Source organism: Scyliorhinus canicula, chromosome 18 (assembly GCF_902713615.1).
Source record: "Scyliorhinus canicula chromosome 18, sScyCan1.1, whole genome shotgun sequence".
NCBI lineage: Eukaryota > Metazoa > Chordata > Chondrichthyes > Carcharhiniformes > Scyliorhinidae > Scyliorhinus > Scyliorhinus canicula.
In genome coordinates this window covers 103,037,768-103,054,456 of record NC_052163.1, presented here as the reverse complement: position 1 = coordinate 103,054,456, position 16,689 = coordinate 103,037,768, and the positions used below count along the sequence as shown (strand labels likewise).

General features: G+C 39.3%; 2 protein-coding genes across 2 annotated transcripts in view; both read left to right on the top strand.

The window, feature by feature from the left end:
* The first annotated feature begins 566 nt into the window (after positions 1–566).
* LOC119952934 (cell wall protein DAN4-like) lies at positions 567–4,469 on the top strand. The gene is made up of 5 exons (XM_038776569.1): positions 567–867; positions 1,265–1,429; positions 1,908–2,072; positions 3,708–3,872; positions 4,171–4,469. The coding sequence occupies exons 1-5, from the start codon at positions 567–569 to the stop codon at positions 4,467–4,469; spliced, it is 1,095 nt and encodes a 364-aa protein (XP_038632497.1).
* Positions 4,470–10,607: 6,138 nt separating this feature from the next.
* Positions 10,608–16,689, top strand: part of LOC119952933 (mucin-16-like) — a 306,095-nt gene continuing 300,013 nt past the window's right edge. Inside the window, exons 1-7 of the mRNA XM_038776568.1 lie at positions 10,608–10,635; positions 10,981–11,145; positions 11,465–11,629; positions 11,972–12,136; positions 13,854–14,018; positions 14,361–14,525; positions 16,243–16,407. Of these exons, the coding sequence (XP_038632496.1) occupies positions 10,608–10,635; positions 10,981–11,145; positions 11,465–11,629; positions 11,972–12,136; positions 13,854–14,018; positions 14,361–14,525; positions 16,243–16,407 (1,018 nt within the window). The remainder of the gene's footprint in view (positions 10,636–10,980; positions 11,146–11,464; positions 11,630–11,971; positions 12,137–13,853; positions 14,019–14,360; positions 14,526–16,242; positions 16,408–16,689) is intronic.

Sequence of the window (16,689 nt, the reverse complement as noted above, 5' to 3'; positions counted from 1 at the left end):
GAAGGGGGACTTGGATGGTTAAAGCACCTGTCTAGTAAACATGAAATCCTGAGTTTGCATCTCGGCGGTGCCGTCACACCTTTAGGTCAAATCAATTAGCTTGAGAAAAAATGCTCCCATTTATGGATCGCACGGTAGCACAGTGGGTAGCACTGTTGCTTCACAGCACCAGGGTCCCAGGTTTGATTCCTGGCTTGGGTCACTGTCTGTGTGCAGTCTGCGCGTTCTCTGCGTGACCTTCCTCCAGGTGCTCCAGTTTCCTCCCACAAGTCCAGAAAGATGTGCTTGTCAGGTGAATTGGACATTCTGAATTCTCCCCCTGTGTACCCGAACAGGCACTGGAATGTGGCAGTTGGGGGCTTTTCACAATAACTTCACTGCAGTGTTAATGTAAGCACAGGTTACAAAGGTTTGTTTCAACTTCTTCACCGGCGGATCACAATGTAAATGTATTTACTTCATAAAAATGAATATTCAAGGAGTCTTTAGCTTGTCCATAAGAGGGTAGATGGTGGTGCCCCGTGGACATTAAGTTGGATAATTCCAATAGATCTCAAGAGCTAACCATGGCAGTTTTGCCGTCTGTTGCAAGCACTTGTTGGCTGATTCCCAGTGGGAGAGATAATCCACTTGTCTTTACAGGAGTGATTGAGGAGGCTGACCTGTTTTTGCTGCTTGTTCGCTCTGTCTCCTTGAACACATTTTCCTCCAGCAAGACACAGGCAGAGATGAACTGTTGTTCTGCTCTGCCCCCTTACTGGTCTTCAGCAAGTTTCAAACGATTTTATGAAAGTATTCCCAGGAAAGGGAAATGGATGGCCTTGCGTCAGTTTAGCTTTGGTCTTAGATTTTTACATATTCTGAGATGTAAATCAACTGGGGACATTTTGGCTTTCCGATGACCTGCAGGAAAATGTCAACAAGTGGTGAATATACAACAGCACTCATTGCAGCTATTCCATTCTCAGTCCTGTAAAATTACTCAAAGTTAGAAAAACAGAAATTAAGTATAAAAATATTATAGTATTATGTTAATATTATGTTAGTGACTCTATTGTTGGCTATGATTATACATGGAACAATCTGGTGCTCATATCTCTTGGACTTCACCTTCAACTAAAACAAAGCCATGTTAAATGACTGAGTAAAGCCCATGATACATGAGTATTAACATGATATAAAGCACAACTGCTGTGGAAAGATTATAATATATCACCATGCTATCTGTTTAACTGAATGAAATCATTACCTATTTCAATAATAGCTGCAGAAACATCAACTACAAGCACACAGACAACCACAGCAGCACTAACCTCCCCATCATCTACTCCCACAAGTAATGAAACAGCATCAACATCGCCAGTGGGCTCTACTGAAGGATCAACAACAGAAGAGTTGACATACACGATGTCACTCCCATCAACAAGTGGTGAGTACACAAAATCACACTGACACAGCAATTCAAATACTAATCATTTCAAACTGCTGGAAGATGGAAGTATATGGCAAAAAACATCAGATGATTTCAGCAATATGTAGTTTCCTATAATTGCACAGGGTTAATGATATGTAAAACACAATTGGTGCCATAATGTAGTCATGATTCCAGGCAATTTAATCAGCTATAATCATAATCGTTATTTCTGTAAAAACTAGGCGTTCATTAATACTGCAATGAAGTTACGATGAAAATCCCTTAGTCGCCAAACTCTGGCACATGTTCGGGTACACTGAGGGTGAATTCAGAATGTCCAATTCACCTAATAAGCACGTCTTTCGGGACTCATTATATTCCCGTATACATGTCATTTCACAAAAACTATAGGACAAATAGGAATAAAAAATTTTATTCATTGGTCCATCCTTTCCAGTTCCCTCAGTAACAATGTATACTTTTCAAATCACAGAGCCATCAGTATCGACAGCAAGTCCACAGACTTCCACGGCAGCACCAACATCTACATCAGCACCTACCTCACCAAGTACAATATCACCAACATCTGGAGCAAGCTCCATTGAATCAACGACACCTGAATCAACGACAATGACAACATCAATCCTTTCAACAAGTGGTAAGTATGAGTGCTCTCTGCTCAGTTCTAAAATTCTGAACTGTTTCACCGACTGCATATAAAATAAAATATAAAATCGCATAATGGAAATGGAATTGAAGAATTAAGCATTATTTTGACCATCAATTGAGAGTAGAATAATATGCAAATTCCATTTTCTGATTTCTGCATCATAACATGGTCATTAGTTAGTTGTATTCTATATCATGTTATGAGTATAGATTTTCAGCTGTAATGTTAGGATTTTGTTCCAGACATGCTGTCTACCTCTTTGAGGATGTCATCTATTTTAACCACAGCAACGGAACAGTCAACTGCAAACATACAGACTTCCACTGCAGCACCAACTGTTACATCAGCTGCTCCCTTAACAAGTACAATTGCAACAACAGCCGCACTGAGCTCCACAGAAGCATTGACAACTCCAGAAGCGTCGATCACAACATCGCTCAGTTCAAAAAGTGGTGAGTATGTGATTGCCCCCTTTTACCATTACCTCTCAGTTCTACCATTTCTATTCGTTCTGCCAAATAAAATAAACCTTCAACTGGAGATTATCAAAAGAGCACATAGCATATGGCTGCCCAAAACTGTCCCTAAAAGAATAATGTGCAGATGAGTTTTGATCATTCAAGGTATTTAAAAATGTCTATCTTACATTTGTACTATACATGATGTGGCGCTCAAAGAAGATGATTTTTGGCATGAACATTTTACGCTTTTTTCTACGTTTTTTATACACTTTCTACATCACCAATTTTCACTGCAGTGGAAGAAACATCTGCTGCAGCTATGGAGACATCCACAGCAGCACAAAGCTCAACATCAGCATCCGTCTCAACAAGTACAACAGCGCAAACACCTACAGTGAGCTCCACTGAAGCACCAACTACTGAAGCAACAACAGGCAGTACACCACCCCCATCAACAAGTGGTGAGCACACAAAATCACACTTATGCAACAATTGAAATTTTAATCACTTGAAACTGCTGGAAGATAGAAATATACAGAAAGAACCATCAGACGATTGCACCAGTCTGTTGTTTCCTATAATTGCACAGGCTTGATGAGATGTAAAACAAAGTTGGTGCCCTAATATTGTCACAATTCGAGGCTATTTTAACCAGCTCGTTATCTTTTCAATTCACTCAAAAGCAATTTACACTTTCTAAATGACAGAGCCAACAGTATCGACAACAAGTCCACAGACTTCCACGGCAGCACCAACATCTATATCAGCACCTCCCTCACCAATTACAACAGCACAAACATCTGGAGCAAGCTCCATTGAATCAACGACAGCTGAAGCAACGACAATGACAACATCAATCCTTTCAACAAGTGGTGAGTATGAGTGCTCTCTGCTCCATTCTAATATTCTGTCCTGTACACCGACTGCAAGTATAAAATGAAATAATGGAAATGGAACTGAAGAATTTGGCATGATTTTGGCGAACAATTTAAAAAGTAGAATAATATACAAATTTCATTTTCTGATTTCTGCATTGTAACATGGTCATTAGTTAGTGGTACTCTATATCATGTTAAGAAGATAGATTTTTAGCTGTAATGTTAGAATCTTCTTCCAAACATGCTGTATACCTCTTTAGGGCTGTCATCTATTTTAACCACAGCAACAGAACAGTCGACTGCAAACTTACAGACTTCCACTGCAGCACCAACTGTTACATCAGTTGCTCCCTCAACAAGTACAATTGCAACAACAGCCGCACTGAGCTCCACAGAAGCATTGACAACTCCAGAAGCATCGAGCACAACATCTCTCACTTCAACAAGTGGTGAGTATGCGATTGCTCCCTTACCAGTTCTACCATTACTATTCATTCTGATAAGTCCAAGAAACACTCAAGTGGAGATTGTCAAAGGAGTACATAGCATATGGCTGCCACAAATTGCCCCAAAAAGAATAATGTGCAGATGAGATTGGTTCATTTGAGGTATTTAAAAATGCCTATATTACATTCGTAATACACATGATATGGGAGCTCAAGGAAGATGATTTTGGCGCTCAACATTTTGTGTGGTTTTCTGTGTTTTTTATACACTTTCTAAGTCTATCATCTGTTTTCATTGCAGTGGAAGAAACTTCTGCTGCAGCTATGGAGACATCTACAGCAGCACAAAGCTCAACATCAGCATCCGTCTCAACAAGTACAACAGCGCAAACACCTACAGTGAGCTCCACTGAAGCACCAACTAGTGAAGCAACAACAGGCACGACAGCACCCCCATCAACAAGTGGTGAGCACACAAAATCACACTTATGCAACAATAGAAATTTTAATCACTTGAAACTGCTGGAAGATAGAAATATACAGAAAGAACCATCAGACGATTGCACCAGTATGTTGTTTCCTATAATTGCACAGGCTTGATGAGATGTAAAACAAAGTTGGTGCCCTAATATTGTCACAATTCGAGGCTATTTTAACCAGCTCGTTATCTTTTCAATTCACTCAAAAGCAATTTACACTTTCTAAATGACAGAGCCAACAGTATCGACAGCAAGTCCACAGACTTCCACGGCAGCACCAACATCTACATCAGCACCTACATCACCAAGTACAACAGCACCAACATCTGGAGCAAGCTACATTGAATCAACGACAGCTGAAGCAACGACAATGACAACATCAATCCTTTCAACAAGTGGTGAGTATGAGTGCTCTCTGCTCCATTCTAATATTCTGTCCTGTACACCTTCTGCAAGTATAAAATCAAATAATGGAAATGGAACTGAAGAATTTGGCATGATTTTGGCTAACAATTTAAAAAGGAGAATAATATACAAATTTCATTTTGTGATTTCTGCATTGTAACATGGTCATTAGTTAGTGGTACTCTATATCATGTTAAGAAGATAGATTTTTAGCTGTAATGTTAGAATCTTCTTCCAAACATGCTGTATACCTCTTTAAGGCTGTCATCTATTTTAACCACAGCAACAGAACAGTCGACTGCAAACTTACAGACTTCCACTGCAGCACCAACTGTTACATCAGTTGCTCCCTCAACAAGTACAAGTGCAACAACAGCCGCACTGAGCTCCACAGAAGCATTGGCAACTTCAGAAGCATCGAGCACAACATCTCTCACTTCAACAAGTGGTGAGTATGTGATTGCCCCTTTACCAGTTCTACCATTACTATTCATTCTGATAAGTCCAAGAAACACTCAAGTGGAGATTGTCAAAGGAGTACATAGCATATGGCAGCCAAAAATTGCCCCAAATAAAAATGTACAGATGAGATTTGATCATTTGAGGTATTTAAAAATGCCTATATTACATTCGTAATACACATGATATGGGAGCTCAAGGAAGATGATTTTGGCGCTCAACATTTTGTGTGGTTTTCTGAGTTTTTTATACACTTTCTAAGTCTATCATCTGTTTTCACTGCAGTGGAAGAAACTTCTGCTGCAGCTATGGAGACATCCACAGCAGCACAAAGCTCAACATCAGCTTCCGTGTCAACAAGAACAACAGCACAAGCACCTACAGTGAGCTCCACTGAAGCACCAACTACTGAAGCAACAACAGGCACAACAGCACCCCCATCAACAAGTGGTGAGCACACAAAATCACAATTATGCATCAATTAAATTTTGATCACTTGAAACTACTGGAAGATAGAAGTACATAGAAACAACCATCCGAAGATTGCATCAGTATGTTGTTTCCTATAATTGCACAGGCTTCATGAGATGTAAAACAAAGTTAGTGCCCTATTATTGTCACAATTTGAGGCTATTTAATCCAGCTCATTATCTTCCCATATATATGTGATTTGTCAAAATCTTTGACACAAATATGAATGAAAACTCTCATATATCGGCCCATCCTTTTCTGTTCACTCAAAAGCAATTTGCACTTTTTAAATCACAGAGCCATCAGTATCGACAGCAAGTACACAGACTTCCACGGCAGCACCAACATCTACATCAGCACCTACATCACCAAGTACAACAGCACCAACATCTGGAGCAAGCTCCATTGAATCAACGACAGTTGAAGCAACGACAATGACAACATCAATCCATTCAACAAGTGGTGAGTATGAGTGCTCTATGTTCAGTTATAAGGGGCTGGTTTACCTCACTGGGCTAAATTGCAGGCTTTTAAAGCAGACCAAGGAGGCCCGCAGCATGGTTCGATTCCCGTACCAGCCTCCCCAGACATGCGCCGGAATGTGGCGACGAGGGGCTTCTCACAGTAACATCATTGAAGCCTACTCGTGACAATAAGTGATTTTCATTTTTCATTTCATATTCTGAACTATTTCAACCACTGCATGTGTAAAATCATATCATGAGAGTGGAACTGAAAAATTTGGCATTATTTTGGCTATAAATTTACAGAGTAGAAATATATGCAAATTCCATTTTCTGATTTCAGTATTGTAACATGTTTATTAGTTGGTCGTACTCTATATCATGTTAAGAAGATAGATTTTTAGCTGTAATGTTAGGATCTTGTTCCAGACTTGCTGTATACCGCTTTCAGGCTGTCATCTATTTTAACCACAGCAACAGAACAGTCGACTGCAAACTTACAGACTTCCACTGCAGCACCAACTGTTACATCAGTTGCTCCCTCAACAAGTACAATTGCAACAACAGCCGCACTGAGCTCCACAGAAGCATTGACAACTCCAGAAGCATCGAGCACAACATCTCTCACTTCAACAAGTGGTGAGTATGTGATTGCTCCCTTATCAGTTCTACCATTACTATTCATTCTGATAAGTCCAAGAAACACTCAAGTGGAGATTGTCAAAGGAGTACAGAGCATATGGCTGCCAAAAATTGCCCCAAAAAGAATAATGTGCAGATGAGATTTGATCATTTGAGGTATTTAAAAATGCCTATATTACATTCGTAATACACATGATATGGGAGCTCAAGGAAGATGATTTTGGCGCTCAACATTTTGTGTGGTTTTCTGTGTTTTTTATACACTTTCTAAGTCTATCATCTGTTTTCATTGCAGTGGAAGAAACTTCTGCTGCAGCTATGGAGACATCCACAGCAGCACAAAGCTCAACATCAGCATCCGTCTCAACAAGTACAACAGCGCAAACACCTACAGTGAGCTCCACTGAAGCACCAACTAGTGAAGCAACAACAGGCACGACAGCACCCCCATCAACAAGTGGTGAGCACACAAAATCACACTTATGCCACAATTGAAATTTTAATCACTTGAAACTGCTGGAAGATAGAAATATACAGAAAGAACCATCAGACGATTGCACCAGTATGTTGTTTCCTATAATTGCACAGGCTTGATGAGATGTAAAACAAAGTTGGTGCCCTAATATTGTCACAATTCGAGGCTATTTTAACCAGCTCGTTATCTTTTCAATTCACTCAAAAGCAATTTACACTTTCTAAATGACAGAGCCATCAGTATCGACAACAAGTCCACAGACTTCCACGGCAGCAGCAACATCTACATCAGCACCTACATCACCAAGTACAACAGCACCAACATCTGGAGCAAGCTCCATTGAATCAACGACAGCTGAAGCAACGACAATGACAACATCAAACCTTTCAACAAGTGGTGAGTATGAGTGGTCTCAGCTCAGTTCTAATATTCTGTCCTGTACACCTTCTGCAAGTATAAAATCAAATAATGGAAATGGAACTGAAGAATTTGGCATGATTTTGGCTAACAATTTAAAAAGGAGAATAATATACAAATTTCATTTTCTGATTTCTGCATTGTAACATGGTCATTAGTTAGTTGTACTCTATATCATGTTAAGAAGATAGATTTTTAGCTGTAATGTTAGAATCTTCTTCCAAACATGCTGTATACCTCTTTAGGGCTGTCATCTATTTTAACCACAGCAACAGAACAGTCGACTGCAAACTTACAGACTTCCACTGCAGCACCAACTGTTACATCAGTTGCTCCGTCAACAAGTACAAGTGCAACAACAGCCGCACTGAGCTCCACAGAAGCATTGACAACTTCAGAAGCATCGAGCACAACATCTCTCACTTCAACAAGTGGTGAGTATGTGATTGCCCCCTTACCAGTTCTACCATGACTATTCATTCTGATAAGTCCAAGAAACACTCAAGTGGAGATTGTCAAAGGAGTACATAGCATATGGCAGCCAAAAATTGCCCCAAATAAAAATGTGCAGATGAGATTTGATCATTTGAGGTATTTAAAAATGCCTATATTACATTCGTAATACACATGATATGGGAGCTCAAGGAAGATGATTTTGGCGCTCAACATTTTGTGTGGTTTTCTGAGTTTTTTATACACTTTCTAAGTCTATCATCTGTTTTCACTGCAGTGGAAGAAACTTCTGCTGCAGCTATGGAGACATCCACAGCAACACAAAGCTCACCATCAGCTTCCGTGTCAACAAGTACAACAGCGCAAGCACCTACAGTGAGCTCCACTGAAGCACCAACTAGTGAAGCAACAACAGGCACTACACCACCCCCATCAACAAGTGGTGAGCACACAAAATTACAATTATGCATCAATTTAAATTTTGATCACTTGAAACTACTGGAAGATAGAAGTACATAGAAACAACCATCCGAAGATTGCATCAGTATGTTGTTTCCTATAATTGCACAGGCTTCATGAGATGTAAAACAAAGTTAGCGCCCTATTATTGTCACAATTTGAGGCTATTTAATTCAGCTCATTATCTTCCCATATATATGTGATTTGTCAAAATCTTTGACACAAATATGAATGAAAACTCTCATATATCGGCCCATCCTTTTCTGTTCACTCAAAAGCAATTTACACTTTTTAAACCACAGAGCCAACAGTATCGACAACAAGTCCACAGACTTCCACGGCAGCACCAACATCTACATCAGCACCTACATCACCAAGCACAATAGCACCAACATCTGGAGCAAGCTCCATTGAATCATCGACTGCTGAAGCAACGACAATGACAACATCAATCCATTCAACAAGTGGTGAGTATGAGTGCTCTATGCTCAGTTATAAGGGTCTGGTTTACCTCACTGGGCTAAATTGCAGGCTTTTAAAGCAGACCAAGGAGGCCAGCAGCACGGTTCGATTCCCGTTCCAGCCTCCCCAGACAGGCGCCGAAATGTGGCGACGAGGGGCTTCTCACAGTAACATCATTGAAGCCTACTCGTGACAATAAGTGATTTTCATTTTTCATTTCATATTCTGAACTATTTCAACCACTGCAAGTGTAAAATCATATATGAGAGTGGAACTGAAAAATTTGGCATTATTTTGGCTATAAATTTACAGAGTAGAAATATATACAAATTCCATTTTCTTATTTCAGCATTGTAACATGTTTATTAGTTAGTCGTACTCTATATCATGTTAAGAAGATAGATTTTTAGCTGTAATGTTAGGTCCTTGTACCAGACTTGCTGTATACCGCTTTCAGGCTCTCATCTATTTTAACCACAGCTACAGAACAGTCGACTGCAAACTTACAGACTTCCACTGCAGCACCAACTGTTACATCAGTTGCTCCCTCAACAAGTACAATTGCAACAACAGCCGCACTGAGCTCCACAGAAGCATTGACAACTCCAGAAGCATCGAGCACAACATCTCACACTTCAACAAGTGGTGAGTATGCGATTGCTCCCTTACCAGTTCAACCATTACTATTCATTCTGATAAGTCCAATAAACACTCAAGTGGAGATTGTCAAAGGAGAACATAGCACATGGCTGCCAAAAATTGCCCCAAAAAGAATAATGTGCAGATGAGATTGGTTCATTTGAGGTATTTAAAAATGCCTATATTACATTCGTAATACACATGATATGGAAGCTCAAGGAAGATGATTTTGGCGCTCAACATTTTGTGTGGTTTTCTGTGTTTTTTATCCACTTTCTAAGTCTATCATCTGTTTTCACTGCAGTGGAAGAAGCTTCTGCTGCAGCTATGGAGACATCCACAGCAACACAAAGCTCAACATCAGCTTCAGTGTCAACAAGTACAACAGCACAAACACCTACAGTGAGCTCCACTGAAGCACCAACTAGTGAAGCAACAACAGGCACTACACCACCCCCATCAACAAGTGGTGAGCACACAAAATCACAATTATGCATCAATTTATATATTGATCACTTGAAACTACTGGAAGATAAAAGTACACAGAAACAACCATCCGAAGATTGCATCAGTATGTTGTTTCCTTTAATTGCACAGGCTTCATGAGATGTAAAACAAAGTTAGTGCCCTATTATTGTCACAATTTGAGGCTATTTAATCCAGCTCATTATCATCCCATATATATGTGATTTGTCAAAATCTTTGACACAAATATGAATAAAAACTCTTATGAATTGGCCCATCCTTTCCTGTTCACTCAAAAGCAATTTGCACTTTTTAAACCACAGAGCCAACAGTATCGACAATAAGTCCACAAACTTCCACGGCAGCACCAACATCTACATCACCAAGTACAATAGCACCAACATCTGGAGCAAGCTCCATTGAATCAACGATTGCTGAAGCAACGACAATGACAACATCAATCCTATCAACAAGTGGTGAGTATGAGTGCTCTCTGCTCAGTTCTAATATTCTGAACTGTTAAATGACAGCAAGTGTAAAATCACATAATGGGAATGGAACTGCTGAATTAAGCATGATTTTGGCTATTAATTGACAGAGTAGCATAATATGCAAATTCCATTTTTTGGTTTCTGCATTGAAACATGGTTATCAGTTAGTTGCAGATGTGATTTGATCATTGATGTTTAAACATGCCTATATTACATTTGTAATACACATGATATGGGAGCTCAAGGAAGATGATTTTGGCACCCAACATTTTGTGTGGTTTTCTGTGTTTTTTATACACTTTCTAAGTCTATCATCTGTTTTCACTGCAGTGGAAGAAACTTCTGCTGCAGCTATGGAGACATCCACAGCAACACAAAGCTCAACATCAGCTTCCGTGTCAACAAGTACAACAGCACAAACACCTACAGTGAGCTCCACTGAAGCATTAACTACTGAAGCAACAACAGGCACTACACCACCCCCATCAACAAGTGGTGAGCACACAAAATCACAATTATGCATCAATTTAAATTTTGATCACTTGAAACTACTGGAAGATAGAAGTACACAGAAACAACCATCCGAAGATTGCATCACTATGTTGTTTCCTATAATTGCACAGGCTTCATGAGATGTAAAACAAAGTTAGTGCCCTATTATTGTCACAATTTGAGGCTATTTAATCCAGCTCATTATCATCCCATATATATGTGATTTGTCAAAATCTTTGACACAAATATGAATAAAAACTCTTATGAATTGGCCCATCCTTTCCTGTTCACTCAAAAGCAATTTGCACTTTTTAAACCACAGAGCCAACAGTATCGACAACAAGTCCACAGACTTCCACGGCAGCACCAACATCTACATCAGCACCTACATCACCAAGTACAATAGCACCAACATCTGGAGCAAGCTCCATTGAATCAACGATTGCTGAAGCAACGACAATGACAACATCAATCCTATCAACAAGTGGTGAGTATGAGTGCTCTCTGCTCAGTTCTAATATTCTGAACTGTTAAATGACAGCAAGTGTAAAATCACATAATGGGAATGGAACTGCTGAATTAAGCATGATTTTGGCTATTAATTGACAGAGTAGCATAATATGCAAATTCCATTTTTTGGTTTCTGCATTGAAACATGGTTATCAGTTAGTTGCAGATGTGATTTGATCATTGATGTTTAAACATGCCTATGTAACATTAGTAATATGCATGACGTGGGAGCTCAAAGATTATTTTTAGGCTCAACATTCTGCGTGTTGTTCTATGATTTTTATACACTTTTTAATTCAATCACCGATTTCCATACCAGTCGAAGAAACGTCCGCTGCAGCTACAGTGACATCCACAGCAGCACAAAGCTCAACATCAGCTTCCGTCTCAACAAGTACAACAGCGCAAACACCTACAGTGAGCTCCACTGAAGCACCAACTACTGAAGCAACAACAGGCACTCCACCACCCCTATCAACAAGTGGTGAGCACCCAAAATCACACAAATGCATTAATTCAAATGTTAATCATTTGCAATTGCTGGAAGATGGAAGTACACAGCAAATATCATCAGAATATTTCAGCAGTATGTTGTTTCCAATAATTGTACAGGCTAAATGAGAGGTAAATAATTGGTGCCCTATTATTGTCACAATTCGAGGCTATTTTATCCAGCTCATTATCTTCCCATAGACATGTGATTTGTCAAAATCTTTGACACAAATATGAATAAAAACTCTTCTAAATTGATCCATCCTTTTCAGTTCACTCAAAAGCAATTTACACTTTTTAAATGACAGAGCCATCAGTATCGACAACAAGTCCACAGACTTCCACTGAAGCAGCAACATCTACATCAGCACCTCCCTCACCAATTACAACAGCACAAACATCTGGATCAAGTTCCATTGAATCAACGACAGCTGAAGCAACGACAATGACAACATCAATCCTTTCAACAAGTGGTGAGTATGAGTGCTCTCTGCTCCATTCTAATATTCTGTCCTGTACACCGACTGCAAGTATAAAATCAAATAATGGAAATGGAACTGAAGAATTTGGCATGATTTTGGCTAACAATTTAAAAAGTAGAATAATATACAAATTTCATTTTGTGATTTCTGCATTGTAACATGGTCATTAGTTAGTTGTACTCTATATCATGTTAAGAAGATAGATTTTTAGCTGTAATGTTAGGATCTTCTTCCAAACATGCTGTATACCTCTTTAAGGCTGTCATCTATTTTAACCACAGCAACAGAACAGTCGACTGCAAACTTACAGACTTCCACTGCAGCACCAACTGTTACATCAGTTGCTCCCTCAACAAGTACAATTGCAACAACAGCCGCACTGAGCTCCACAGAAGCATTGACAACTCCAGAAGCATCGAGCACAACATCTCTCACTTCGACAAGTGGTGAGTATGTGATTGCTCCCTTACCAGTTCTACCATTACTATTCATTCTGATAAGTCCAAGAAACACTCAAGTGGAGATTGTCAAAGGAGTACATAGCATATGGCTGCCAAAAATTGCCCCAAAAAGAATAATGTGCAGATGAGATTGGTTCATTTGAGGTATTTAAAAATGCCTATATTACATTCGTAATACACATGATATGGGAGCTCAAGGAAGATGATTTTGGGGCTCAACATTTTGTGTGGTTTTCTGTGTTTTTTATACACTTTCTAAGTCTATCATCTGTTTTCACTGCAGTGGAAGAAACTTCTGCTGCAGCTATGGAGACATCCACAGCAACACAAAGCTCAACATCAGCTTCCGTGTCAACAAGTACAACAGCACAAACACCTACAGTGAGCTCCACTGAAGCATTAACTACTGAAGCAACAACAGGCACTACACCACCCCCATCAACAAGTGGTGAGCACACAAAATCACAATTATGCATCAATTTAAATTTTGATCACTTGAAACTACTGGAAGATAGAAGTACACAGAAACAACCATCCGAAGATTGCATCAGTATGTTGTTTCCTATAATTGCACAGGCTTCATGAGATGTAAAACAAAGTTAGTGCCCTATTATTGTCACAATTTGAGGCTATTTAATCCAGCTCATTATCATCCCATATATATGTGATTTGTCAAAATCTTTGACACAAATATGAATTAAAACTCTTATGAATTGGCGCATCCTTTCCTGTTCACTCAAAAGCAATTTGCACTTTTAAACCACAGAGCCAACAGTATCGACAACAAGTCCACAGACTTCCACGGCAGCACCAACATCTACATCAGCACCTACATCACCAAGTACAATAGCACCAACATCTGGAGCAAGCTCCATTGAATCAACGACTGCTGAAGCACCGACAATGACAACATCAATCCTATCAACAAGTGGTGAGTATGAGTGCTCTCTGCTCAGTTCTAATATTCTGAACTGTTAAATGACAGCAAGTGTAAAATCACATAATGGGAATGGAACTGATGAATTAAGCATGATTTTGGCTATTAATTGACAGAGTAGCATAATATGCAAATTCCACTTTTTGGTTTCTGCATTGAAACATGGTTATCAGTTAGTTGCAGATGTGATTTGATCATTGATGTTTAAACATGCCTATGTAACATTAGTAATATGCATGACGTGGGAGCTCAAAGTTTATTTTTGGGCTCAACATTCTGCGTGTAGTTCTATGATTTTTATACACTTTTTAATTCAATCACCGATTTCCATACCAGTCGAAGAAACGTCCGCTGCAGCTACAGTGACATCCACAGCAGCACAAAGCTCAACATCAGCTTCCGTCTCAACAAGTACAACAGCGCAAACACCTACAGTGAGCTCCACTGAAGCACCAACTACTGAAGCAACAACAGGCACTCCACCACCCCTATCAACAAGTGGTGAGCACCCAAAATCACACGAATGCATTAATTAAAATGTTAATCATTTGCAATTGCTGGAAGATGGAAGTACACAGTAAATATCATCAGAATATTTCAGCAGTATGTTGTTTCATATAATTGTACAGGCTAAATGAGAGGTAAATAATTGGTGCCCTATTATTGTCACAATTCGAGGCTATTTTCTCCAGCTCATTATCTTCCCATATACATGTGATTTGTCAGAATCTTTGACACAAATATGAATAAAAACTCTTCTAAATTGATCCATCCTTTTCAGTTCACTCAAAAACAATTCACACTTTTTAAATGACAGAGCCATCATTATCGACAACAAGTCCACAGACTTCCACGGCAGCACCAACATCTACATCAGCAACTCCCTCACCAATTACAACAGCACAAACATCTGGATCAAGTTCCATTGAATCAACGACAGCTGAAGCAACGACAATGACAACATCAATCCTTTCAACAAGTGGTGAGTATGAGTGCTCTCTGCTCCATTCTAAAATTCTGTCCTGTACACCGACTGCAAGTATAAAATCAAATAATGGAAATGGAACTGAAGAATTTGGCATGATTTTGGCTAACAATTTAAAAAGTAGAATAATATACAAATTTCATTTTGTGATTTCTGCATTGTAACATAGTCATTAGTTAGTTGTACTCTATATCATGTTAATAAGATAGATTTTTAGCTGTAATGTTAGGATCTTCTTCCAAACATACTGTATACCTCTTTAAGGCTGTCATCTATTTTAACCACAGCAACAGAACAGTCGACTGCAAACTTACAGACTTCCACTGCAGCACCAACTGTTACATCAGTTGCTCCCTCAACAAGTACAATTGCAACAACAGCCGCACTGAGCTCCACAGAAGCATTGACAACTCCAGAAGCATCGAGCACAACATCTCTCACTTCGACAAGTGGTGAGTATGTGATTGCTCCCTTACCAGTTCTACCATTACTATTCATTCTGATAAGTCCAAGAAACACTCAAGTGGAGATTGTCAAAGGAGTACATAGCATATGGCTGCCACAAATTGCCCCAAAAAGAATAATGTGCAGATGAGATTGGTTCATTTGAGGTATTTAAAAATGCCTATATTACATTCGTAATACACATGATATGGGAGCTCAAGGAAGATGATTTTGGCGCTCAACATTTTGTGTGGTTTTCTGTGTTTTTTATCCACTTTCTAAGTCTATCATCTGTTTTCACTGCAGTGGAAGAAGCTTCTGCTGCAGCTATGGAGACATCCACAGCAACACAAAGCTCAACATCAGCATCCGTGTCAACAAGTACAACAGCACAAACACCTACAGTGAGCTCCACTGAAGCACCAACTACTGAAGCAACAACAGGCACGACAGCATCCCCATCAACAAGTGGTGAGCACACAAAATCACAATTATGCATCAATTTAAATTTTGATCACTTGAAACTACTGGAAGATAGAAGTACACAGAAACAACCATCCGAAGATTGCATCACTATGTTGTTTCCTATAATTGCACAGGCTTCATGAGATGTAAAACAAAGTTAGTGCCCTATTATTGTCACAATTTGAGGCTATTTAATCCAGCTCATTATCATCCCATATATATGTGATTTGTCAAAATCTTTGACACAAATATGAATAAAAACTCTTATGAATTGGCCCATCCTTTCCTGTTCACTCAAAAGCAATTTGCACTTTTAAACCACAGAGCCAACAGTATCGACAACAAGTCCACAGACTTCCACGGCAGCACCAACATCTACATCAGCACCTACATCACCAAGTACAATAGCACCAACATCTGGAACAAGCTCCATTGAATCAACGACTGCTGAAGCACCGACAATGACAACATCAATCTTATCAACAAGTGGTGAGTATGAGTGCTCTCTGCTCAGTTCTAATATTCTGAACTGTTAAATGACAGCAAGTGTAAAATCACATAATGGGAATGGAACTGATGAATTAAGCATGATTTTGGCTATTAATTGACAGAGTAGCATAATATGCAAATTCCACTTTTTGGTTTCTGCATTGAAACATGGTTATCAGTTAGTTGCAGATGTGATTTGATCATTGATGTTTAAACATGCCTATGTAACATTAGTAATATGCATGACGTGGGAGCTCAAAGATTATTTTTGGGCTCAACATT

Coding starts and splice junctions, on each gene's coding strand:
- LOC119952934 (XM_038776569.1), top strand. CDS start 567: ATGGCAGTTTTGCCGTCTGTTGCAAGCACTTGTTGGCTGATTCCCAGT. Junction 868..1,264: donor ATTTTTACATATTCTGAGAT/GTAAATCAACTG, acceptor TTTCAATAATAG/CTGCAGAAACATCAACTACA. Junction 1,430..1,907: donor GTCACTCCCATCAACAAGTG/GTGAGTACACAA, acceptor TTCAAATCACAG/AGCCATCAGTATCGACAGCA.